The sequence below is a fragment of the Diaphorina citri genome, unplaced genomic scaffold (genome assembly GCF_000475195.1).
Source record: "Diaphorina citri unplaced genomic scaffold, Diaci psyllid genome assembly version 1.1 scaffold1332, whole genome shotgun sequence".
Classification (NCBI taxonomy): Eukaryota; Metazoa; Arthropoda; class Insecta; order Hemiptera; family Psyllidae; genus Diaphorina; species Diaphorina citri.
Window position 1 is genome coordinate 34,730 of NW_007378760.1, and position 25,930 is coordinate 60,659.

At 36.5% G+C, this 25,930-nt stretch overlaps 1 protein-coding gene across 1 annotated transcript in view; it reads left to right on the forward strand.

Moving 5' to 3' along the window:
- LOC103515404 overlaps window positions 1-25,930 on the forward strand; it is a 71,762-nt gene that overhangs the window by 23,702 nt on the left and 22,130 nt on the right. The window contains exons 7-8 of the mRNA XM_008480345.3: window positions 22,432-22,538; window positions 23,120-23,159. Coding sequence (XP_008478567.1) covers window positions 22,432-22,538; window positions 23,120-23,159 — 147 coding nt within the window. The remainder of the gene's footprint in view (window positions 1-22,431; window positions 22,539-23,119; window positions 23,160-25,930) is intronic.

Sequence of the window (25,930 nt, forward strand, 5' to 3'; positions counted from 1 at the left end):
AATACAGTTCTTATAACGAATTGACCAATGCCATGGCTGATTTTTGACCCATCAATCAGCATTTTCCTGCCCCTTGGATGAGCCAGAATTCCTCAGTTTCAAGTGGTTTGGAAACACCCAGTGAAATCCACTGATGTGGAAAACTGATCTCTGTTAAGTTTGAGTACCTAGTTTATAGATTTCTCACTAACTATGTTTCAACAAGCCCCGGTACTGATAAATGTGTCACCATAGTGTTAGTCAATCCGAAACCAGACCGTGATTTGTCATGACACAGAGACTGAGAGTTAACCCTCTCCGGATTCTTTAATCTCACCAATCTTGGACTCTCGCCTAAACAGGAGGGCGTGGGTTCGATCCCAGCCGAGGCATGGAATTTTATCCTCATTTATTCGAGAATTTGACCACATAATAATGGAGCTCTAAGGGTTAGGTGGTAGTGAACGCCTCCGGCGTTAACCTCGCCTAGTGGTTACCTTCCACCCAATGGTCTATTATTATTATTATTCCATGGGATTGGAAAAAAGAGGTACCAAAGTAATAATGGGAAAAAGTACCAATAAGGTTTTTTTTTTTTTTGATAGCTGTGTTGAAAGTACAGATACCTATTTTCCGATGGGGTTAAAACTTGTTGAAATTCTCTGCCTTTGTTGGGATTCGAATTAGAGTTCTGCAATAGCGAGCGGAGATTTTGCCTTCAAATAATCGCTTATGAAGACAAGAGGGAACAATACATATGGCCGAAATTATTTTGCCTGAAGCAAAATCGAACCCGGGAAGGGTTAAATATAAACTGCTAATTACTTTCCTCTATCTTAAGTCTGTTTGTCTTGGATATTTATTTTTCATGATTTAGTTTTTTCTTGTAATGATTTGGGAAAGTTATGTAAAATGAACAGAGGAAAAAAATAATTGATTTCATCTGTGTGTTTGATTAATAGAAAGCAAACCAGATTTAATCTCAGTAGGTACATATCTACCTACCTGATTATTAGAGGTAAAGGGAATAAATGCAAATGCTTTAAGCCTGGAAAAAATCAGAATGATTTATTGTTCGTTTCTGTGACAAAAATGAAAAACTACTTCAATATTGATATGGTATGGATTTAATTAATGTAATTATAAAATTAAGATCAATGACGAGAGTGGGGATGAATGGGGGACTTTGGTTTGTGAAGTAAATTGCTGACCGTCCATCCAGGATCTAACGAAACGCCAATAATTACACAGCAGGATAAGACACGAAACAGCAGAAATAAAATCACCAACCGTATAAATTTTCTGTTTCATTTTCATTGATGAAATTGTTTCAAATTCAAGAGTAGGGTAAAGGGTATCTACGTACGTTGGAGAAATATTTAATTAGACAAACCAAGAGAAATTCGAGCTCCTGAGTATACGAGGAACAGGAAATTTACTGCGAAGTTTCTCCATATTTCCCACAAAATAAAATATCATTTACATACCTATGTCCTAAACTCCTAAAACCAATTTAAATTGTGTACACCTACAAGCTACAAGTGATTAGTTGTCAAAGAGACAATACCTAATTATATACCTACTATAAATTATTTATACAAATATTTATAAAATACTTAATAAAAAAATCCTTGGCATACAGTAAAGAGCAATAGTAGAAAAGGGGGAGGTCCCCGCCTCCCTGTGCATCATGCCGAGATATGAAATTTGTGGCGCTTCAACGAAGCCCTCCGCTTCTTCATAGCGTACGTTCCCCTCCTGTGAATTTTAACTTTGGTCATGGGTTAGCAAATCTCTTCTAGAGCTCTTAGTTCGCGTCCGGTATCTCTTCAAGCTTAATCTTCCGTGACTTGACCCCGACATTTAATTCTTTTTACCCATCGTTCCGAATGACATAATTTTCAAATCTTCTCCTCCGCCAAAATGAGCGAATTCTAACAGGTGCAATGATTTTTTCTAATCACGTTCTTTTTTCCGCTATATTTAATTTATAGAGATTTTTTTCCCCGGGGTTTTTACCTTTCCGGTTCTTTTCGACACACTTTTAATTGTTTTTCTTTTTTTTTATCTTTGATTTTTTTACTCTTTGGTGTTAATATTACTTTGTGTGATTTTTCATCTGCTTTTCCAATGACCACTTAATAGGGTAATTAATTTTGATTGCAAAGATTTTTTAGTCACAAGAGAAGATTTTTGTAATATTTTTTATGACTTGTTTTAGAATATTTCATTAGAATATTAATAAGGCCATTTAAGTTTTAAAAGGTTTTTTAAGATGACAAATTATTTATTTATCTATTTTAACCGAACAGCCCAAGATTACCAAGGAAAACTCAAAATACTTTTTAAAAATGAGATATTGTCAATGTCATGAACCAATAGGTATTATACATTATAACTTCTCTCAAGTTTCCATGCTTAAAATACTAACCAATTATTACCATTGATTTCTATTTTCCAAGTTCCGTTAGTGGATGTGACAAAATCACTAAAGTGAATTTGGCACATCCACTATTTTCCATGTTTCTTATGGTTCTTTCAATGTAACTTTTTCAAATTTCAGTTTTTCGTTTAATGTAGCCCTCGCCTAGTTGCTCCCTCTATTCGCTTTTATTTCGCTTTATCGGGCAAATAAAGAACTTTTATGAAATAGCCATTACGTGTAAATACCGTGCTTGACAATAGACAATGCTTTTATGCTTATATCCACGAGTATGATAGGTTTGTAAGGCCTGACCAATCTCGTTTTTAATTTTCAACTTTCAAATGTTATACGTACGAGTAAACCAATTTTGCTGTTGCTGAGAAAATCACTATCAACCTGAGGAGGAACCTGACATGCAGATTCAAACGCTCATTACATGATGTATTTGTCCAAATATCCATAGAGCATAGAGCAGTTTAGCTCTAAAGCTCAAAATGTCTTCGATAATTTCGTAAAAAAAAAAATGAAAGCATTGTGCTAATCCAACACAAGTAGCTCTGTTCAATCCCTGATAAGGATGATGTTTGTTATCTTAGCTTTATATCTCTTGGTAGAAGGTTTTTCATTTTAATCGTCAGCAAAAAAAAAAAAAAATTAAAGCATTGTGCTAATCCAACACTAGTAGCTCTGTTCAATCCCTGATAAGGATGATGTTTGTTATCTTAGCTTTATATCTCTTGGTAGAAGGTTTTTCATTTTAATCGTCAGGTTGTGCTTATGATATCAAAGAGCTCTCTGTTTTCAAGTTTATTAAGCTGTTTCAATGATGGACCATCTGGTAGCTTTCGCTAGGATCTGGGATAAAATGATCTGGTGACGACTAACGATAATAGTGGTTTAGACACCTGTTTTTTACACTTTTACAAAATTTTAATAGACCAAAAACAAAAAAAGATCAATTAAAATCAAGAGTTCCGAGACTGAAGACATTACGGATAGGATTCGATAAATTCGCAAATGTCGCTTAGATCCATGCTATAAAAAGATCGCAGCAGTGGTACCGAGAAGTTCATGTATCATATGTGATACGGTATGAACTTAAGGGTTAATAGACCAAAAACAAAAAAAAAAAAAATCAATTAAAATCAAGAGTTCCGAGACTGAAGACATTACGGATAGGATTCGATAAATTCGCAAATGTCGCTTAGATCCATGCTATAAAGATCTATGCTGTACAGTGTGCATAGCAAACTTATGTACCTATTACCTAATATCCAGATGTTATATTCCAAATTTAAAATGCCCAAACGAACATTCAAATTTTCCCCTAATCTCTCTTTCTCATTGAATATCCCCCTATCCTCCCTCTCACCCTTACTCACAACACACGCATTAACAGAGCGTATTTGATCGCGATAAAACTCGAAATATTTACACCTATTAATCTTCAAACGAAAACACAAGACGTCTCTTTATTCAAACCAAATCATCAACAAACAAACAAACGAACACACATACACAAAGTGAAACACTTTTGGGTAACGATGCGTGGTAGCCAATTTTGAACAAATGTTTGTACGTTTTACATAGGTACCTTTATCATTTAGATTAGCTCGGATATAATGTGAATATGTTGATGTTTGGATTTGAGATACCTCACATGATGTATGGCTGATGTGATATCTACAAAGAGACGTGAAAAGAATGATTTTTATCTGTAGGTACCTAGGTATATCATTTAGATTAGCTCGGATATAATGTGAACATGTTGATGTTTGGATTTGAGATACCTCACATGATGTATGGCTGATGTGATATCTACAAAGAGACGTGAAAAGAATGATTTTTATCTGAAAACGAGTAATTTATGTTCTTTGTTTATTAATTATTGTGCGATGGTTTTTTTTCTCCCAGAAGAAATGATTGTGAATGTATTGAGCGACCTGAATACCAATGAAAAAGTATGACATATGTAAAGGTACTAAAGGTTCATGTATACCTATTAAGGTGTGTCCACACATAGTCGACCGGCCGTCGATCGATGTCGACTGAACCGTCCACACTGCCTCGATAACGTTCGACGTGACGGCCGGTTGATTATGTTTGTGGACACACTTTCAGAGATTAAAGGTAACTTACCAAAAGAGATGAGGCATCAGAAATGGGGAACATAATAACCTTTCTTATGGACATCGTTTTTTTTTTTTTTTTTTTTTTTTTTTTTTTTTTTGGTTTTCCTATAGGTACATAACATATGTACCTATAGGTAACAAAGGTTCATGTAGACCTATTAAGGTGTGTCCACACATAGTCGACCGGCCTTTGATCGATGTCGACTAAACCATCCACACTGCCTCGACAACATAGATTCAGCTCATCGACCGACGTGACGGCCGGTTGACTATGTTTGTGGACACACTTTCAGAGATTAAAGGTAACTTACCAAAAGGGATGTCGTATCAGAAATGGGGAAAATAATAACCTTTCTTGTGGACATCATTATTTCTTTGACCATTTACTTACTTACTTTCCGTTTCCGGAACCACCTTTAAATCTTGAGCTACTCCACACATAGTCGACCGGCCTTTGATCGATGTCGACTAAACCGTCCACACTGCCTCGACAACATAGATTCAGCTCATCGACGACGTGACGGCCGGTTGATTATGTTTGGACATACTTTTAGAGATTAGAGGTAATTTACCAAAAGAGATGTTGTATCAGAAATGGGTAATATAATAACCTTTCTTGTGGACATCATTATTTCTTTGACCATTTACTTACTTACTTTCCGTTTCCGGAACCACCTTTAAATCTTGAACTTCCAGAAGTTTGCAACTTGAACAGCTCTCTAGTTGGCCTCTTTTAGGTCATCATGTGTGCAGGTATTCTCCAACTGTTCACAGTTGAGAAGATGTTGTTCATCCTGTGGAATCCTTTGACCTTTGACCATTGGAAAACGTATAATTTTTCTCATTCATGACTTAATTTTCTTATAAATTTCCCTGATTTTTCCGTTGTTTCAGGTCACGGCGGTGTCAATCAACTAGGCGGGGTTTTCGTCAACGGACGTCCTCTGCCCGACGTCGTGCGTCAACGGATCGTCGCTTCCAGAAGTTTGCAACCAGAAGTGAACAGCTCTCTAGTTGGCCTCTTTTAGGTCATCATGTATCCAGGTATTCTCCAACTGTTCACAGTAAAGTTGAGAAGATGTTGTTCATCCTGTGGAATCCTTTGACCTTTGAACATTGGAAAACGTATAATTTTTCTCATTTATGAGCTAATTTCCTTATAAATTTCCAAAAATAACTAACGATTTCACCGAATTTCTCTCTGTTTCAGGTCACGGCGGTGTCAATCAACTAGGCGGGGTTTTCGTCAACGGACGTCCTCTGCCCGACGTCGTGCGTCAACGGATCGTCGAACTGGCTCATAACGGCGTCCGGCCTTGCGACATTTCGCGACAACTCAGGGTATCCCATGGCTGTGTTTCTAAAATTTTATCCAGGTAAGTACCTAATTTTTTACGACTTTGATCCTATGGGGTTGTGGAAGAAATTGAGGGAGCACCATTGGAAAATTGGGCAGTGGGTAGTACAAGAAACTTGAAGAAAGAGGTTTTAAAAAAATATGTTTAATAGAAGGAACTGTAAGTGATAAGGCCTTATCGTTCCGAAATCGAATAGAAAAGGAGAGGATAGAAGAAAGCCGGCCGGGAGGTGTCAGAAATCTTTGCCAATTTTTTGTCTTCTCTCATTTTCAAACATGTTGAAATTTTCGAGAAAGAATACCTCGCACATACCTACCTAATTATGTAAATACTGTAGATAGGTACATACTCCTCATGTTTATCTACATATTTATGTATATTATACACTTACCTAATTATTATTATTATGGGTGTAAATAACAGCTAATAAATGCATCAGGTTTTTGCGTCATTTCCTTCTTTTCTGCATTTGAAATCGAAATAAGAAAATTTTACATGAAAATTTATTTGCTTTTCCAAAATAGCAACGTGTCGGTGTGTAGGTGTATTGCAACTGTACCATGTCCGCCATATCGTTACCTAACCATATGCATGGCTTTCTATTCAGTAAGAGAATTAAGGTAGTAGGTCGGTATATTCGTATTGGTGGAGATGTCTAAACTCCCTCTGAGAGATGTGACGGAGTTTAGACAGCAACGTGTCGGTGTGTAGGTGTATTGCAACTGTACCATGTCCGCCATATCGTTACCTAATCATATGCATATGCTTTCTTTTCAGTAAGAGAATTAAGGTAGTAGGTCGGTATATTCGTATTGGTGGAGATGTCTAAACTCCCTCTGAGAGATGTGACGGAGTTTAGACATCTCCTGTGAATTTAGACATCTCCAAGCATGTGAATAGTGATTAAATCGTCGTACATTACATAGAAATACTCAAAAATATCATTCTTACTTTTAGTTTCAGCAATATTATAACCCTCATCTACAAATTTATGATAGAAAAGGGTTTAGATCAATGAATAAAACATTAGGCCCATTTTATTTTGTCCAATATACAAGAACAAAGGCATGATTTTTATGATGTTTTAGAGAATTAACTTACTTTTGTTCGACATCAATAAAAATGGAAATCACTGTAGTTTTTCTTTTTTTACTTTCCTTATCCTATAGGAAGGAAAGTAATGTAATCGGGTCAAATTTTCGATGGTCAGTTTTTAGTGCCAAAACCAGGCTTGGAAGAAAAGGGAGAGAAAAGAGAGCAGCAGGAAAAGAGCTGTCTCCACTAAAAATTAGTGGATGGTCTCTCTCCTCTTCAGATTTTCCTGAGGAGGCCCCTGTCAAGATTGCTTGTCATCAGAATAACGTCATATTTATTTATATATTTTTTTAACCTCTAAAAGGGAGAGCAACCTACACAACTATAGGCTGGTCAGAGAAGAGGGATGCTTTGAGCTTTCGGATTTGGAAATGGAATAAGAAGGCAAATGAAAATGGAATTCTTAAGATAAAAGGGAAAAATATTAATTCCTGAGTCAAATTCTATTAATTTTTCTCTTTGTATGATGGTAGTAAGAAAACTTAATTGGTACATACTACATAATATTAGGACACAACTCCCCAAATAATACAAGTAGGTGCATACCTTCTGGATTAATGATATTATCCAGCGGTCACCCAAACATGGTCGACTTCAATGTTCTATCAAAAACTTTCAAAACCGCTGAATACAAAATTTTCGCTCACCCTATAGAAATTATTGTTTCATAAAAATTAAGCTACTGAACACTGTGCATTCTTACCCCATGTGATGAGGGTGGCGTAGCCAGGGTAAGGAGGAGGGGTAACTCAATTTTGCACTTAACTGACGACTGGTATTGTCGGTGGAGCGGGGACTCGCTATAAAAATGACAAAAAACACATTGCTGCCTGGTGGAAACTGCAGTACTTGTTATTATTTACTTAATTTTTCCAAAATTGCTCAGTCGAGTGAGGAAAATTCATTTTTTTTTTTCCGAACTTCCCAGGAATCGTCCCCCTCTGTAGAGTTTATGAGGATTTTAAGTGGACTGAATTGTGTGATGAACTCTAAGTAAATTGTAATTATTGAGAAGATATTGCTAATTTGTTGAAAATAAAATTGGCGAGGATTCGCAGACCATTGGTTTTTGGTACCTATGTTATAAAAATTAAATTTGCAGTGACATTAAATTTAATACGCTCGTAGGTGGTATAGATACCTTGAAAAATGAAATTTGGATCAAAAATCCTGATAGCAACAGAAAGATTTTCGGATGTAAAATAACTGTTAAAAAAATTACTTATATATAGGTAAAAAATTACCTATATACCTATAGGTAGCCTTTTATATAGGTGCCCCATAGTCCTCCCTGGGTCCCTGTACTTAAATAGGTGCAAATATCTATGTACGTACTTATACATACGAGTATTAGTGGATGTGACCATTACACTTCTCTATTCTATTCAACAGCGTTATAGCGTACTCATAAAATGATCATGGTAATTAGAGATAGCCACTTTTATTATTCTTAAATAATTAACATTAAATTTACATTTTTTTCATTGTTACAAAACACATCACCGTACACACAAGAAAGTATGAAAAAAAGTCCAAGCTCAGAACAAAAAACAAGGAAAAGTTGTGTATGTGTAACCTTTGAAATCCTATTTGCATACCTAAAAACTCGTAATATACGCTCACAGATTCCGAACCTTTGTCCAGCTTAGCCGAACTTCCCAGGAATCGTCCCCCTCTGTAGAGTTTATGAGGATTTTAAGTGGACTGAATTGTGTGATGAACTCTAAGTAAATTGTAATTATTGAGAAGATATTGCTAATTTGTTGAAAATAAAATTGGCGAGGATTCGCAGACCGTTGGTTTTTGGTATGTTATAAAAATTAAATTTGCAGTGACATTAAATTTAATACGCCCGTAGGTGGTATAGATACCTTGAAAAATGAAATTTGGATCAAAAATCCTGATAGCAACAGAAAGATTTTCGGATGTAAAATAACTGTTATTGGTTTTTGGTACCTATGTTATAAAAATTAAATTTGCAGTGACATTAAATTTGTTACGCTCGTAGGTGGTATATGTAGATACCTTGAAAAATGAAATTTGGATCAAAAATCCTGATAGCAACAGAAAGATTTTCGGATGTAAAATAACTGTTTCCGGAGAATGTGATTCAGGCAAACAGACATCTCCACCAATACATACGAGTATTAGTGGATGTGACCATTACACTTCTCTATTCTATTCCGTACAACACCGTTATATCGTATTCATGAAATGATCATGGTAATTAGAGATAGCCACTTTTATTATTCTTAAAATAATTAACATTAAATTTACATTTTTTTCATTGTTACAAAACATATCACCGTACACACAAGAAAGTATGAAAAAAAGTCCAAGCTCAGAACAAAAAACAAGGAAAATTTGTGTATGTGTAACCTTTGAAATCCTATTTGCATACCTACCTAAAAACTCGTAATATACGCTCACAGATTCCGAGCCTTTGTCCAGTTGTCCAGCTTAGAAATATAATAACAATAATAACACATACTTGGAAAAAATGCAGAGAAATAAGCAGAGATACAAATTGTAGAAACAAAAAAAAAAGATCATAACTTGTATTAGAAACGTAGAAAGTATGGTTTATCTCAACGAGATAAGGTCGTTCTCGGAACGACTGGCTTTCTCCTATCCTGTTATCCTTCTCTTTAAGATTTTCGGACAATACCTCCGTTGTGATTTTTCGCCACTCATCTCAAACAGATGAAGCATAGAATAACTTCCAGATGCATCCCATCTTCATTTCATTATTTTCATTCCTAGTTGTTTCATTTTATTACATCTTCATTGAAAAATCTCCCAACAGAAGGTTAATCATGATTTCCAAATGACCGACTATCATTTCACGACCTCCTCCCCTCCTCCTTCACACATTGGATTCGATTTAAGCCGCTCGGATTAAGAACGGGGGATGATTTAATGTGTGTTGTTATTGTACGGCTCAATTCAGTTGATAATAATTTCATTAACACCCCATCATTGCAGAGAAGGGATAAGTTTAATGCACTTTGCTATTATTATTCTGTTTAACTCGATTATGAAAATATACTAGTTAATTTTTAGCTATACGTTTCCAGCTTACAATGTGTTTAGGGCGTTGAATAATGTACTGAGATGACAATAAAAACGCGCGGACCTATTGTTCTGGGGACTACACCCATTATTGGCTTCCTTACTCTCCAAATTTCAAGTTGAACCGAAAATTTTGCACTTTTGGAAAGCACCTGTTGTCGACAAAACTTGGCATTCAGGTTATTGTACTGGGGACTACACCCATTATTGGCTTCCTTACTCTCCAAATTTCAAGTTGAACCGAAAATTTTGTATTTTTGGAAAGCACCTGTTGTCGACAAAACTTGGCATTCAGGCTACAGCTTGAAGTGTAGGTATCTGGAGTTTTGCATGATATGATAGGTGAAATACTAGAGTTCTGGATAAACCTGGAAATTTCAATATTGAAGATCTTGTTTAAATTCCAGAAAAATAGCAAAGATACTCAAGGTAGCGTTAAACCCGACTAGCCTGAAAAAAATAAAGGCCAAGAAAAAATAGGTAAAAATAAAGGGAATTTGGCTAACAAGTAGGTATCTTCTGTTCACCACTTTCCCCCCTTATTTTAGGAATGAAGAGCTCACATTTACTACAATGTAAGCTTGGGCAGAGCTTACAACAATCAACAATGTTACGTATAGCTTACAACAAAGCTCGAATATAAAGGCCCGACATTGATACCTTCTCTCCTCATCTTATCTCCGACTTGTTTTTCTTCCTTTAATTCTGGATAAACCTGGAAATTGCAATATTGAAGAGCTTGTTTTAATTCCAGAAAAATAGCAAAGGTACCTACTCAAGGTAGCGTTAAACCCGATTAGCCTGAAAAAAATAAAGGCCAAGAAAAAATAGGTAAAAAATAAAGGGAATTTGGCTAACAAGTAGGTATCTTCTGTTCAGCACTTTCCCCCCTTATTTTAGGCATGAAGAGCTTACATTTACTACAATGTAAGCTTAGGCAGAGCTTACAACAATCAACAATGTTAAGTATAGCTTACAACAAAGCTCGAATATAAAGGCCCGACATTGATACCTTCTCTCCTCATCTTATCTCCGACTTGTTTTTCTTCCTTTACCCTTGTTTAAATCATCTTAACCAATGAGCAGAGAGAAGGCCTAGTGGAGGCAATATAATAATATTATAGAGAGATAAGGATCGATATTTTCCTCCTTGTAGAATGAAACCACCGTCTCGGCGCATTTGCCTTTTCCTTCATCTCCCTCTCCTCTTTTTCTCCTTCCTTCCCCTCCTATCTTTCCATCTCCTCTTCCTCCTAGTCTCTTTTCTCCTCCATCCACATCATTCTATTCCTTTTCTTCCTTCCCCTTATTCAAACTTTCCTCCTTATCCTACATCTCGTTTTTTTCCACCTCCTCCACCTCCTCCTCCTTCTTCTTCTTCTTCTTCTTCTTCTTCTTCATCTCTTCCTCATTCTCCCCCTTCTACTCCACATTCTTCTTCTCCTCCCAAACTCCTTTTCTCACACTCATTCCTCCTTCTTCTCCTCGTTCCTACATCTCGTTTTTTTCCACCTCCTCCTCCTCCTCCTCCTCCCCCTCCTCCTCCTCATCCTCATCCTCCTCCTCCTTCTTCTTCTTCTTTTTCTTCTTCTTCTCCATCTCTTCCCCATTCCTCATTCTCCCCCTTCTACTCCACATTCTTCTTCTCCTCCCAAACTCCTTTTCTCACACTCATTCCTCCTTCTTCTCCTCGCTCCTCGTGTTTTTCTTGGATATTTTCTTACGAGGGGGGATAGAAGGAGCAAATCTTTGCTTTCTTTTCTTGTATTTTTCTTGGATATTTTCTTACGAGGGGGGATACGGGATAGAAGGAGCAAATCTTTGCTTTTCTTTTCTTGTTCCCGTTGTTCCCTTGTATTTTCTTGTTTCGAAAAAAAAGAAGTTTCGGAAAAGTTTCGGAAAAAACATAGGGAACAGCAGGAGCGTGAGTGTAAAGACAAAAGAATGGGAATGGATTTTCATGTGAAAATGATACACAACTCCCATTTTCCACTTCTTGAAGTTCCTGCTGGTGTGGGGAAACGGGTTTCTTAGTGCACCACGTCTAAAAACAGCTCCGAACTAGTCTGAACTGATGAAGTCCGGCTCTCCAGCTCTTTGGGTATAGATACAACAGGGTTGAATGGTACAGATTGCCCCAGGCAATAATTTCGCCCTTTGTTTCTAATTTCTTGTATTTGTGTACCTACATTATTGAATTATAACCAATAAAGAGTCTATATACATATAAATTTAATACTCTTATTCTGGGAAATTTTGCGAGGCCTGAGGTCCAACGGAAAATTTCTGTTCCAGATAATGCAGATTATTACTTACTCACTTTTTATCTCGTTTCCTTTAGCCTTATTCGGTACAACTTTAGTAACAACCTATTTCTGTTTAGTGAGTTTTTCTTAGGGCAGCAAGTCCTTATAAACATCAACTTCATCGAGGCCAACCAACCGATTTATTTTATCGTTTTTCATTCAATCTCAGTTTTATATTCCTGCCTTCTAATTTCCTTCGGTTCTTTTCTTGTTCCCGTTGTTCCCTTGTATTTTCTTGTTTCGAAAAAAAAGTTTCGGGAAAAACATAGGGAACAGCAGGAGCGTGAGTGTAAAGACAAAAGAATGGGAATGGATTCATGTGAAAATGATACACAACTCCCATTTTCCACTTCTTGAAGTTCCTGCTGGGGTAGGGAAACGGGTTTCTTAGTGCACCACGTCTAAAAACAGCTCTGAACTAGTCTGAACTGATGAAGTCCGGCTCTCCAGCTCTTTGGGTATAGATACAACAGGGTTGAATGGTAGAGATTGCCCCAGGCAATAATTTCGCCCTTTGTTTCTAATTTCTTTTATTTGTGTACCTACATTATTGAATTATAACCAATAAAGAGTCTATAAAAATAAATACTCTTATTCTGGGAAATTTTGCGAGGCCTGAGGTCCAACGGAAAATTTCTGTTCCAGATAATGCAGACCATTACTTACTCACTTTTTATCTCGTTTCCTTTAGCCTTATTCTGTATAACTTTAGTAACAACCTATTTCTGTTTAGTGAGTTTTTCTTAGGGCAACAAGTCCTTATAAACAACTTCATCGAGACCAACCAACCGATTTATTTTATCGTTTTTCATTCAATCTCAGTTTTATATTCCTGCCTTCTAATTTCCTTCGGTCCGCCTGCTGTCTAGTATTTGTGTACCTACATTATCGAATTATAACCAATAAAGAGTCTATATAAATAAATACTCTTATTCTGGGAAATTTTGCGAGGCCTGAGGTCCAACTGAAAATTTCTATTCCAGATAATGCAGATTATTACTTACTCACTTTTTATCTCGTTTCCTTTAGCCTTATTCTGTACAACTTTAGTAACAACCTATTTCTGTTTAGTGAGTTTTTCTTAGGGCAACAAGTCCTTATAAACAACTTCATCGAGGCCAACCAACCGATTTATTTTATCGTTTTTCATTCAATCTCAGTTTTATATTCCTGCCTTCTAATTTCCTTCGGTCCGCCTGCTGTCTAATTGAGGCCGTCTGCATTACCTAGTTACTTTTCTCTAATAACTCACACTCTAATAATAAAGAGATAGACACAATAGGGCAAAATATTACGCAAAATGTCTTAATTACTAGGCACTTCTCTCGGAATACTCGTAGACCCATCAGACGTTCTGAGTTCTGAGCAGCTTTAGTTTGTTCTGATTTTATTATTGATTATTGGCAATTGTTTACAGCAATTAACACCGGCTACTTCAAATTTTATTGCTTTAATTGCTTTATTTTTTTTATTTATTATTTTTTTTTTTTCACTCGCCTCTGTAATACTGTAGGAAAAGGGTTAAAAGTGTTGATTTAATTTGTACTTTGACACTAATCGGTCTTATTTTTATCGTTAGGCCAGGTTGTTAGTCTTTATTTTTCAATACCTCTGGGTATAAGTACTTGATAATTACTAGATTCTATTTCCACAAACAAAGAGAAATCTCGAAGATCTTTTGTTAATAGAGATATCAATACACCAACCTATTTATAAACAAAATTATATTTCTAAACAAGTGCCTACCGACAATGAAACCGACTCTAAGTACCTACTATTCTACTGAGTAGGTACCGACTTCTAAAACCAGACTTGAGTGTACCTGCCCATTAGATTTTTTGTAAAATCAGGGCAGAAAGTTAAGTGTGAAAATGTTGACCAATATCATCTAATAGGTATGAGAATTTAGAACTGCTAAAGAGTACCTACTATACCTACCCACCTTGGTGGAGAGGAGAAAATGGATTTGAAAATTATACTGACAAACAAAAGCACTTTGCCATTTGATGTTCTTTAATTTATACACACAAATAGCTTCTCCAGGAGAACCCTCCCACCTAAAAGAAAGTCAGAAAAAATTAGCCTAGACAATTTCTATTTAATAGCATCATGTTTACATTGTTTCAACATATGTTTCCATTGTGAAAACTCACAGCCAAATGAATCAAATTCCAAATCCCCATGATAATGAGCCTACTATTCTACTGAGTAGGTACCGACTTCTAAAACCAGACCTAAGTGTACCTGCCCATTAGATTTTTTGTAAAAGAAAAAACAAATGGGCAGAAAGTTAAGTGTGAAAATGTCGACCATTATAATCTAATAGGAGAATTTATTTTAGAATTGCTAAAGGATACCTACCTTCCCACCTTGATACAGAGGAAAAAAATGGATTTGAAAATCTTACTAATAACAAACAAGTAGCTTGTAATTTGATGGTCTTTAATTTATACACACAAACAGTATCCCAGTATGCTTGGGTAGAAGAGCTCCTCCAAGGGAACCCTCCCACCTAGGGAACCCTCCCACCCAGGGAACCCTCCCACCTAGGAAGGGTTCCCTTGGAGGAGGAAGTCAGAAAAAAAGCAACGTAAATAGAGTAAAAAGCATCATGTTTACATTGTTTCAACATATGTTTCCATTGTGAAAACTCACAGCCAAATGAATCAAATTCCAAATCCCCATGATAATGATCCTGATGAAAACTGTAATCCTACATAATTCTTGTAATCCCTCAGTAAGTAGATTAATTCCTGCTATCTTCTTAAACGGGTGAAAGATAATGAAGGTCTATTTTGCTATTAGAAGTAGGATTTGGGTACCTATCTATATCTTTATTATTATCTATCTATCTTGTTGGAAATTACTTTTCACGTGCCTATTAAAAGGTAACACAATTACGTTTGCGGATATGTAGGTGTATTGCAGACATCTGCAGTAGGAAGATTATTATAAATGATAATGACATTTGTTTTAATAAATCTAATTGATTGTGCACTTCTTGTCATTTCGCTTACATTAACATAACATGTTATTTTGGCTACAAGCTCTGTGTACTCCCCTGGGGAGATGTAGAGAGTGTGTGTTCACCCCACTGGAAGAATTGAAGTTGGGAGAGCGAGAGAGGCAATGATATGGAAGTAATGCTGGGGAGATGTAGAGAGTGTGTGTTCACCCCACTGGAAGAATTGAAGTTGGGAGAGCGAGAGAGGCAATGATATGGAAGTAATGGATAGTTGAGAGAGAAAACAACAGGTTGACGAAACAGCTGCTCCAAGTACTGATAGCGAACATTTCACACTTACTGTGCCCTTGGTAAGACCAGATACAGTCGTGCCCTTAATAAGATGGTATTGTGCCCTTGGTAAGACCAGATACAGTCGTGCCCTTAATAAGATGGTATTGTGCCCTTGGTAAGATGGGCTGAAATAATGTCCTTGGTAAGATAGGATAAAATTGTGCCCTTTGTAAGAGGGAATAATAAAATATTGTGCCCTTGGTAAGATTGAATTGTTTGAGAATTTCCACAATTAGGTACGAGTACATAATAAATTTTTGAAGAGGTATTCTGGTTGGTAGGTGGTTATCCCTCATGCAGGATCGTACATAAGTGTAAGGTGTTTCTCAGACATATGAGAAAATATATATATGTAATTTCATGTATTACATACCTATGTAAGCTTAGACATAAATGTCACGTGTGACATTAGTTAAAGACAAGAGCTAAGCGAAGGTTGGTAGGTGGTTATCCCTCATGCAGGATAGTACCTAGGTGTAAGGTGTTTCTCAGACATATGAGAAAATATATACATATATGTAATTTCATGTATTACATACCTATGTAAGCTTAGACATAAATGTCACGTGTGACATTAGTTAAAGACAAGAGCTAAGCGAATGCTTCCAGACTTTCCAGCGAGCTGAGGCTTCACAACGAACGTTGAAAGGTCATCATCTCCACCAAAAGCTCACTCCCTCAAAAGCTCGAATAACAAATGAAATATTATTTCAAAACACATCTCTGTATTCAAGAATAATATTCATTGTTATTGTTCTTTCTAATGCCAAAACATTTGACAACACTCTGAATCAAACACATTTGGAAAAAAAAACTCCAATTCTCAGACGTCCAATGTTCTTTCTAATGCCAAAAAATTTGACAACACTCTGAATCAAACACATTTGGAAAAAAACTCCAATTCTCAGACGTCCAATTTCAACACTGATTAAAATAGTGTCTTGCGCAAAATTCACCATCCATCATTTTCCAAAAAATTCTTTCTAATGCCAAAACATTTGACAACACTCTGAATCAAACACTTTTGGAAAAAAAAACTCCAATTCTCAGACGTCCAATTTCAACACTGATTAAAATAATGTCTTGCGCAAAATTCACCATCCATCATTTTCCGAAAAAACAAGGAGGGTGGAAAAGGTCATCGCAATAAAGAGACTTTACTCTTGTGCACAGATTGAAAACTAGAATTCCAAGTCCCACTGCTGGGAATTGGTGATAAAATGAAAAAAGCAAGGGACCTTTATTTCCAAAAAAACAAGGAGGGTGGAAAAGGTCATCGCAATAAAGAGACTCTTTACTCTTGTGCACAGATTGAAAACTAGAATTCCAAGTCCCACTGCTGGGAATTGGTGATAAAATGAAAAAAGCAAGGGACCTTTATGAATTGGAAACAGAAGAATGTATTCGATTACATCAGAAAGAGAGGGGTATTGATGAGAGTGTTTGACTGGAAAGCTAGAAACATCAATGTCAGATCATATGGAATCTGCATACCAAATTACATCTGAACTTAAAAAGCCATTTTTAGTTATTCTGATCTAGGTACCTAGATGGTGATTTTGACACATCCACTAACAAATGAGTGTCTAAATATTTATGTATTTCTTTCTCGAGCTAGCTCGAAAGCAATGTGTTTTGAAACATTTTGAAGGACACCAAGAAGAATTTTCTGTAATCTTCTCAAGAGATACCACCCCCAACTCAAACAGGCAATCAGACATTCACTTAGATAACTATGCCAGATAAGTCAGACCTCCCCTCTTCTGAAAATAATAAACTCAAGCCCAACTTTATAAGTTGAAAGGTTTTATGAGGACGAAAATTGAATTAAATTGCAGTAAAGAAGACACGAGAGAGACGAGAGCTTTTTACTTTTCCATCAATTAACGGTAATGGCGGTCTGCCTCGAAAGCTTGCGAGGGCTTTGATGTTCCAACTTTCGAGGAATATGGAGATAGAGAACAACTTCAGACAAATTAGCAAGACAAGTGGGTCTGTACGGGGAGGGGAAACAGATATTAATGTGCTTTGTGGAAACCTCCTACCTCAGAGCCATTAGGACTGGAGTTTAATTTGAAATTCCACAAACAAATTAGTGGTAGGCAAATTTTACAACGTGGAAATTGATACGACTGTGTATAGCTGTGTTTGCAGCTCGGTAATGGAAGTTAGGCAAACTATGCACAGAACTAACTACATGAAGCTGGGACGTAATTACAAAATGAGTACAGAGTACAAAGTGCCTGTAGTAAATGGCATTATACCTAGTGTACATAGGACAAGTAGAAAAACTAATACCTATAGGTACCTATTCGCTAAATCGCTACTATAATATAACTACCTGAATATGTAGGTAAATGGGTAGTTGGGTACTGATTAAGTTCTTCCGTACATCTCTATAATGTTTGATGTGTTTCTGAAATCTAGAACATTATAATTTTGGAGGACCTATTTTTGAGGATGATGAAAACAGTTCCAAACGGATTCAAATTTACCAATTTCTTTTCAATTGTTTGTACCTATAATGCACAGAACTAGCTATACATGAGGCTGGGACGTAATTACAAAATGAGTACAGAGTACAAAGTGCCTGTTGTAAATGGCATTATACCTAGTGTACATAGGACAAGTAGAAAAACTAATACCTATACCTATTCGCTACTAATATAACTACCTGAATAATTATGTAGGTAAATAGGTAGTTGGGTACTGATTAAGTTCTTCCGTACATCTCTAATGTTTGATGTGTTTGTGAAATCTAGAACATACCTATGATTTTGGAGGACCTATTTTTGAGGATGATGAAAACAGTTCCAAACGGATTCAAATTTACCAATTTCTTTTCAATTGTTTGTACCTATATTTTTAGAAAGACATTCAATATTGAAGCAATCCAACATGTTACAAAAAGGACCATTAAAAAAAGGGACAAAAAAATCTAAAAAGATTAACAGAAAATTCCATTTTCATAACCTTCAGATTTAGAAACAAAGGTGAAATTTCTACGAAATCAAAAAGTCACAATCATTCCGAAACAGGAAAAAAGGGGGGCTTTGCATATTGAAGGGGAGAGAAAATATGCTTCGCCCGAGGGGTAAAAATATGAAAAGCTACCCTTTGAGTTTTTCGAGAGCTCCCCACTCGTTGAGCCAATAGAGAATGAATGAGAAAGAGCCAATCAGGGAGTCCTATTTCACGCTCTCTAGTTTTACCCTTCAATCTTTTTGTTTTTCTGTCGAAATGTTTATCAGATATATAATTTTCTAATTGTTTGCCCCCTCTCCAACTTTGAGTCCACTTGAGTTGAGGACTCGTGAAAATCATAACTTGCTTGCTATGGTTGATTGGTGTATAGGTTTCGGTATCTGCCCATGTGAAATGTATCTATTAGAGATACCTGTAGTAGAGAAATAGGTAATTAGATATTCTTACTTACATAATTTTTGCTATCAGCAGAATGTTCTATGTAACATTTTTTTTTTATATGTTTACCAATTAATGTCCAGTAGAATGGCACCTATTAGGAAGGCTTACATCAACTACAATGCTAGATAAAACTACAAAATCAACTGCTTCTAAAGACATACCGGCACTTCAAAACCTTATGTTTGCCAATTAATGTCCAGTAGAATGACACCTATTAGGAAGGCTTACATCAACTACAATGCTAGATAAAACTACAAAATCAACTGCTTCTAAAGACATACCGGCACTTCAGAACCTGATGAAGTGAACTTAATAATAAAAGCTGCGTTCAAGAATGATCATGGTCATGCTAGTATTAATGAAAAGAAAACTATTAACGATAATACTAATAATAACAATGGTAATAATACTACTGATGCTGATCATTAAAAGGAATCTAAAATAATGAAGAATGCTATTCGGAAAACGGAAAAGGATACAAGGCCGGCTGTCGGAAGTCGGGGCTTTTTTTCGACTTCCCATAAAATGTTTACAGCCTTTCCGTACTCTCGTGTGATTTAGTTCTCCCCAATGCCGTCCTATGTGATAGTTTCGCCAACCTAGCTCTTTCTTATAGTTCCTTATTTATTAGTTCCACCATCCAGGTTAAACTCTTCAGATAGTTACATTGCAACTCCGAATCTAGCTCCTTTTACTTCTATACGAGGTAAACCAAGTAGTTCCACGTTAAACCCTTCTGTTCTGATAGTTGACTCCAGTGTGAGAGGTCTATTTATATCAGTTTCATAGGTTCGGATTTTCCGGCGTCGTCGTCGCTTTGTTACGTCCCGTCGCGTCTGTCGCGCTACTCCGCTAACTCCGCACTTTTAAAATCCGCACCACTACGCTTTCAATGTACGAAAGACCTTGTAGTTCCGTTTCTAGTAAATTATTTGTTTCCCTAAAATGGCCTTTGGATAGTTGACTGTTTGCTGATAAAAAAAGAAGAGTCGTTCCCTAATGAATACACTATGCTCAATTCTATGACGTGACTTGAACTCGATCCACCAACCCCCAAATCCAAAGTCCATCAACCGCTACACCACTGAGGGATGTCCCATAAAGTCATCAAAACTGCTACTTCACGTATGGCCATAATAAGCATTACATCTGCAAAAGATCCCCCTAATCTATTGCTACTTCTGAATCCTTACCTCCTGTGGAGTGAGCTCATTGTTATTTTTCTCTTTCAATCCCTTTTCGAGCAAAACTGGGAGAGAGTTTATTAAATTGATATTATGATTGGAGTTATTTCTGGTAGCGTGCGTGTCGGAAGTAGTGAAACAAACGGTTGAAAATGAGAGGAAGATGGGGTTGTCTCAAGTAAGTATCTAATAGCTAAAACAGTAAATAGCAATATATAAATGTTTATTTTTTATTTACAAAAAACATACAGAAATCACCCAATTTAGACCTGAATTGTCAGGTCAATAGACCCGAGAAATTCCTTATAGATAATGTTTCAAAGATACAAATTTTCTACTTTTAAAAACTGCCAAATTTTAGTATGTAATGTATCCCAATTTCGCCCTCAAAATTTTCCAACCACCCTGTAACGTAGTTCATAGATTTCGTGTCACTGTTGTTTACAAAACGAATCTCATCTCATCCTCCCAGTATATTTTGTATGTATGTCTCCTACTTTTGTATGTTTTGTACTTTTGTAACCCCGGGGTACGGGGATGTTTGGTTACTTTTGTTTGTCTACATAGGATTAGAACTTAATGTGACCAGTAGGTAGGTACACTCACGAGCGAAAAAATTTGGAACAAAATGACGGTCACGTGACGTGATAGTAGTGTGGCTGTCCTGAACGAAATTACCTACAATATTATGGAAAAACTTTGAACTACATCGTTCTGATTCCCCATGACTTCACGTGACGTGATGGTGTGTTTCTACTTTAACTATTAGGTAATGGTACCAGAAGATGTTTGGAGATACTATTTTTTAAACATCCAGGAAAGACTGTCAGAGCAAAGAAATTGGCTTGCAAACTGTCCCATTTTTCCGCACTGCAGTGTATATTTTTATTGGATTTTAAGAAACTCCGGAGCTTTTGATTTGAAAGGATTGTCGGCTTTGTCGGTCGTTCTAAATATTTATTGTCATTTAATGGGGTATTCTAGAAAGTGTAACTTTTGTGTTTCATGTTTTCTTTGAGAACTGAGGAGAGCTTTTTGATGTTTGTTGTTTTCGCTTTTGGGTTGGTGACAATTTGAAAATGGGGTTAACCCCAAAAGTAGGGCTATAATAACGTAGAACTAGAATTGGACTTATTGAATGAAATACATAAATATGTAGGAGCATGGATCCAGAGATACAACTTTGGTGAAATTTTGACAGTATCTTGTTAGGTAGGAAAAGAAGGAAGAGAAAACCATTCCACGGGATTTCCAGAGAAAGAACTGGTTTAGTATTTATCACAGAACTAGAATTGAACTTATTGAATGAACTACACAAATATGTAGGAGCATGGATCCAGAGATATCTACAACCTACAACTTTGGTGAAAATTTGACAGTATCTTGTTAGGTAGGAAAAGAAGGAAGAGAAAACCATTCCACGGGATTTCCAGAGAAAGAACTGGTTTAGTATTTATCACATAGGTATAGATAGGTACCTATACCTACTTACAATAGATACTTACCTATTGAACCATATAAAAAAACTAAATTTAAATTATGATCTGAATTTTAAGCCCAACAAAATCTTCATTCAGCGAAAATACTCTCATAATTATTTTGTAACACTAAAAAAGTTGGAGAAGCTCCGGGGTTAAATAAGGAGTTAACTTTAAACCCCACGATTATGCAAATGAATGCAGATTTTTTGAGAGGAACAAAACACGCTGGTTTTGTGGAATGGGAAGGTAGAGAGGGGGGGAAAAACAAAGCGCCCATAATTGGGAAATTACAATAAATGAAATTGATCAGACCAAAACAAAAAAAACGAAAACCGATACTAATTTGAACGAATTAACATTTCTAATGAACGCGTGAACCTTTACCGAGGAAATTGTGACGTTGAGAATTATTCGAGATGTGTGAACAACTAGTGCTTTTGTTAATGACAGTGGTTGGATTTCTGTAGGAAAAATAAAAATAGCTATAACCTCTGAGCAACCTCGCGCGGCTGGCTTTTTCCGTCCTCGTTCAGGTTGGGTGTATTGAATATGAGTTTAGGCGGGTATAGCTCGTCGCCAAATGGAGGTCACTAAAGGCCTTGGTAAATATAAAGTTTTAAACAAAACTCTATGATAACGAGCTAATCCGTCTGACTTTTCCCGTTTTTTTTCCAGGATTGTTCGAAATAAGGCTGCCGAGAAGGCGAAACACGTCCACAATCAGCAGCAATCTCAGACGAACAACAATAACAATAATGATCATGGTCATGCTAGTTCTGCTAGTATTAATGAAAAGAAAACTATTAACGATAATACTAATAATAACAATGGTAATAATACTACTGCTGATCATTATTAAAAGGAATCTAAAATAATGAAGAATGCTATTCGGAAAACGGAAAAGGATACAAGGCCGGCTGTCGGAAGTCGGGGCTTTTTTTCGACTTCCCATAAAATGTTCTATTAACGATAATACTAATAATAACAATGGTAATAATACTACTGATGCTGATCATTAAAAGGAATCTAAAATAATGAAGAATGCTATTCGGAAAACGGAAAAGGATACAAGGCCGGCTGTCGGAAGTCGGGGCTTTTTTTCGACTTCCCATAAAATGTTTACAGCCTTTCCGTACTCTCGTGTGATTTAGTTCTCCCCAATGCCGTCCTATGTGATAGTTTCGCCGATCTAACTCCTTCTTATACGAGTTAAACCAAGTAATTCTACGTTAAACCCGCCTGATAGTTTCGTCGAAACTTACTCTCGTGTGATTTAGTTCTCCCCAATGCCGTCCTATGTGATAGTTTCGCCGACCTAGCTCTTTCTTATACTTACACCCGTATTTATAAACAAGTTCTTCAGATCATTCTGAGAATGCACTTGGTAAAAAACGTACTCAGAGGTAAGCACGTTCTAAGCCCGTTCAAAATAAAATGGTATTTATAAAAAGTCCGATAAGAGGTAAGACTCCCCAATGCTGTCCTGTGTGATAGTTTCGCCGATCTAACTCCTTCTTATACGAGTTAAACCAAGTAATTCTACGTTAAACCCGCCTGATAGTTTCGTCGAAACTCCGAACCTACATACCTCTTTCTAAGGGAAGCGTAGTCGCGCAACTATGTAGGTTTGTATTAGGTTGAATCCAGTGTGAGAGGTCTATTTATATCAGTTTCATAGGTTCGCATTTTCCGGCGTCGCCGTCGCTTTGTTACGTCCCGTCGCGTCTGTCGTGCTACTCCGCTAACTCCGCGCTTTTAAAATCCGCACCACTACGCTTTCAATGTACGAAAGACCTTGTAGTTCCATTTCTGGTGTATAGATTATTTGTTTCCCCAAAGCGGCCTTTGGATAGTTGACTGTTTGCTGATAAAAAAAAAGAAGAGTCGTTCCCCAATGAACCTCCAAATCCAAAGTCCACCAACCGCTACACCACTGAGGGATGTCCCATAAAGTCATCAAAACTGCTACTTCACGTATGGCCATAGTTTCTGGTGTAGATTATTTATTTCCCTAAAGTGGCCTTTGGATAGTTGACTGTGCGCTGATAAAAAAATTCATTCAACGTATATATGTACCTACAATGAAATTTGTTATTATTATAATTATTTGTTTGTGTTAAGCATGAGGACTTGTCAAAAACGTACATACGTCGTTCCCCAATTAATACACTATGCTCAATTCTATGACGTGACTTGAACTCGATCCACCAACCTCCAAATCCAAAGTCCACTAACCAAGTAACCACTACACCACTGAGGGATGTCCCATAAAGTCATCAAAACTGCTACTTCACGTATGGCCATAATAAGCATTACATCTGCAAAAGATCCCCCAACCGCTACACCACTGAGGGATGTCCCATAAAGTCATCAAAACTGCTACTTCACGTATGGCCATAATAAGCATTACATCTGCAAAAGATCCCCCTAGTCTATTGCTACTTCTGAATCCTTACCTCCTGTGGAGTGAGCTCATTGTTATTTTTCTCTTTCAATCCCTTTTCGAGCAAAACTGGGAGAGAGTTTATTAAATTGATATTATGATTGGAGTTATTTCTGGTAGCGTGCGTGTCGGAAGTAGTGAAACAAACGGTTGAAAATGAGAGGAAGATGGGGTTGTCTCAAGTAGGTATCTAATAGCTAAAACAGTAAACAGCAATTTATAAATATGTTTATTTTTTATTTACAAAAAACATACAGAAATCACCCAATTTAGACCTGACAATAGACCCGAGAAATTCCTTATAGATAATGTTTCAGAGATACAAATTTTCTAGTTTTAAAAACTACCAAATTTTAATATGTACGTATATGTAATGTATCCCTATTTCGCCCTCAAAATTTTCCAACCACCCTGTAACGTAGTTCATAGATTTCGTGTCACTGTCGTTTACAAAACGAATCTCATCTCATCCTCCCAGTATGTTTTGTAGGTATGTCTCCTACTTTTGTATATTTATGTTTTGTACTTTTGTAACCCCGGGGTACGGGGATGTTTGGTTACTTTTGTTTGTCTACATAGGATTAGAACTTAATGTGACCAGTAAGCAATGCCTGTAATCTTCCTTAATTCCTGATGAAAACTGTAATCCTACATAATTCTTGTAATCCCTCCCCTCAGTAAGTAGATTAATTCCTGCTATCTTCTTAAATGGGTGAAAGATAAACAAGGTCTATTTGCTATTAAAGGTAGGACCTATCTATATCTTTATTATTATCTATCTATCTTGTTGGAAATTATTTTTCACGTGCCTATTAAAAGGTAACACAATTACGTTTGCGAATATGTAGGTGTATTGCAGACATCTGCAGTAGGAAGATTATTATAAGCTAACGGCTAACCCATCCCTTGGGGCAGATGCCCCTACACCTAAGCTTCAGAGTGGGTCTTTTGTGTATGTAGTAAGATTATAGTCACTTAAGCAATTTGAATATTAAAATCACCCCCACCCCAAGAAGCATTATTATAAGCTTAACCAATCCCTTGGGGTAGATGCCCCTACACCTAAAGCTTCAGAGTGGGTCTTTTGTGTATGTAGTAAGATTATAGTCACTTAAGCAATTTGAATATTAAAATCACCCCCACACCAACAAGCTCTCCTCATTGATGCCTTTATAGATAGGAGAGGTCACGTGACCGGAAGTCAACAGGTACACGTGTGTGACGTCATAATCAGATAACGTATTATTATCTGATAACCCAACAAGCTCTCCTCATTGATGACTTTATAGATAGGAGAGGTCACGTGACCGGAAGTCAACAGGTACACGTGTGTGACGTCATAATCAGATAACGTATTATTATCTGATAATTTAATTATTATGTAGTGACAATAGGTAATGGGTGGGTATGGAGTGCCTTATTGACTGATAAGATCTTCATTCAATTACTTAATGAAATACTCGAATCAGGCATCCTTTAAGGTATACCTTTGGTATTAACATCCTTGTATGTTATACTTTGTCTTATGAAGATAACAAAAAGAGTACAATTGCTCTCCAGGATTAAAACCATTAAAAGTACAACTTCACTACTAGTGAGAGTAGTGACAATAGGTAATGGGTGGGTATTGAGTGCCTTATTGACTGATAAGATCAATTTAGCCAACACCTAAGAGCAGCCTAAGACGCGTTTCGTTCTTATTTGAACTCATCAGTTAGACATAGCTCTCAG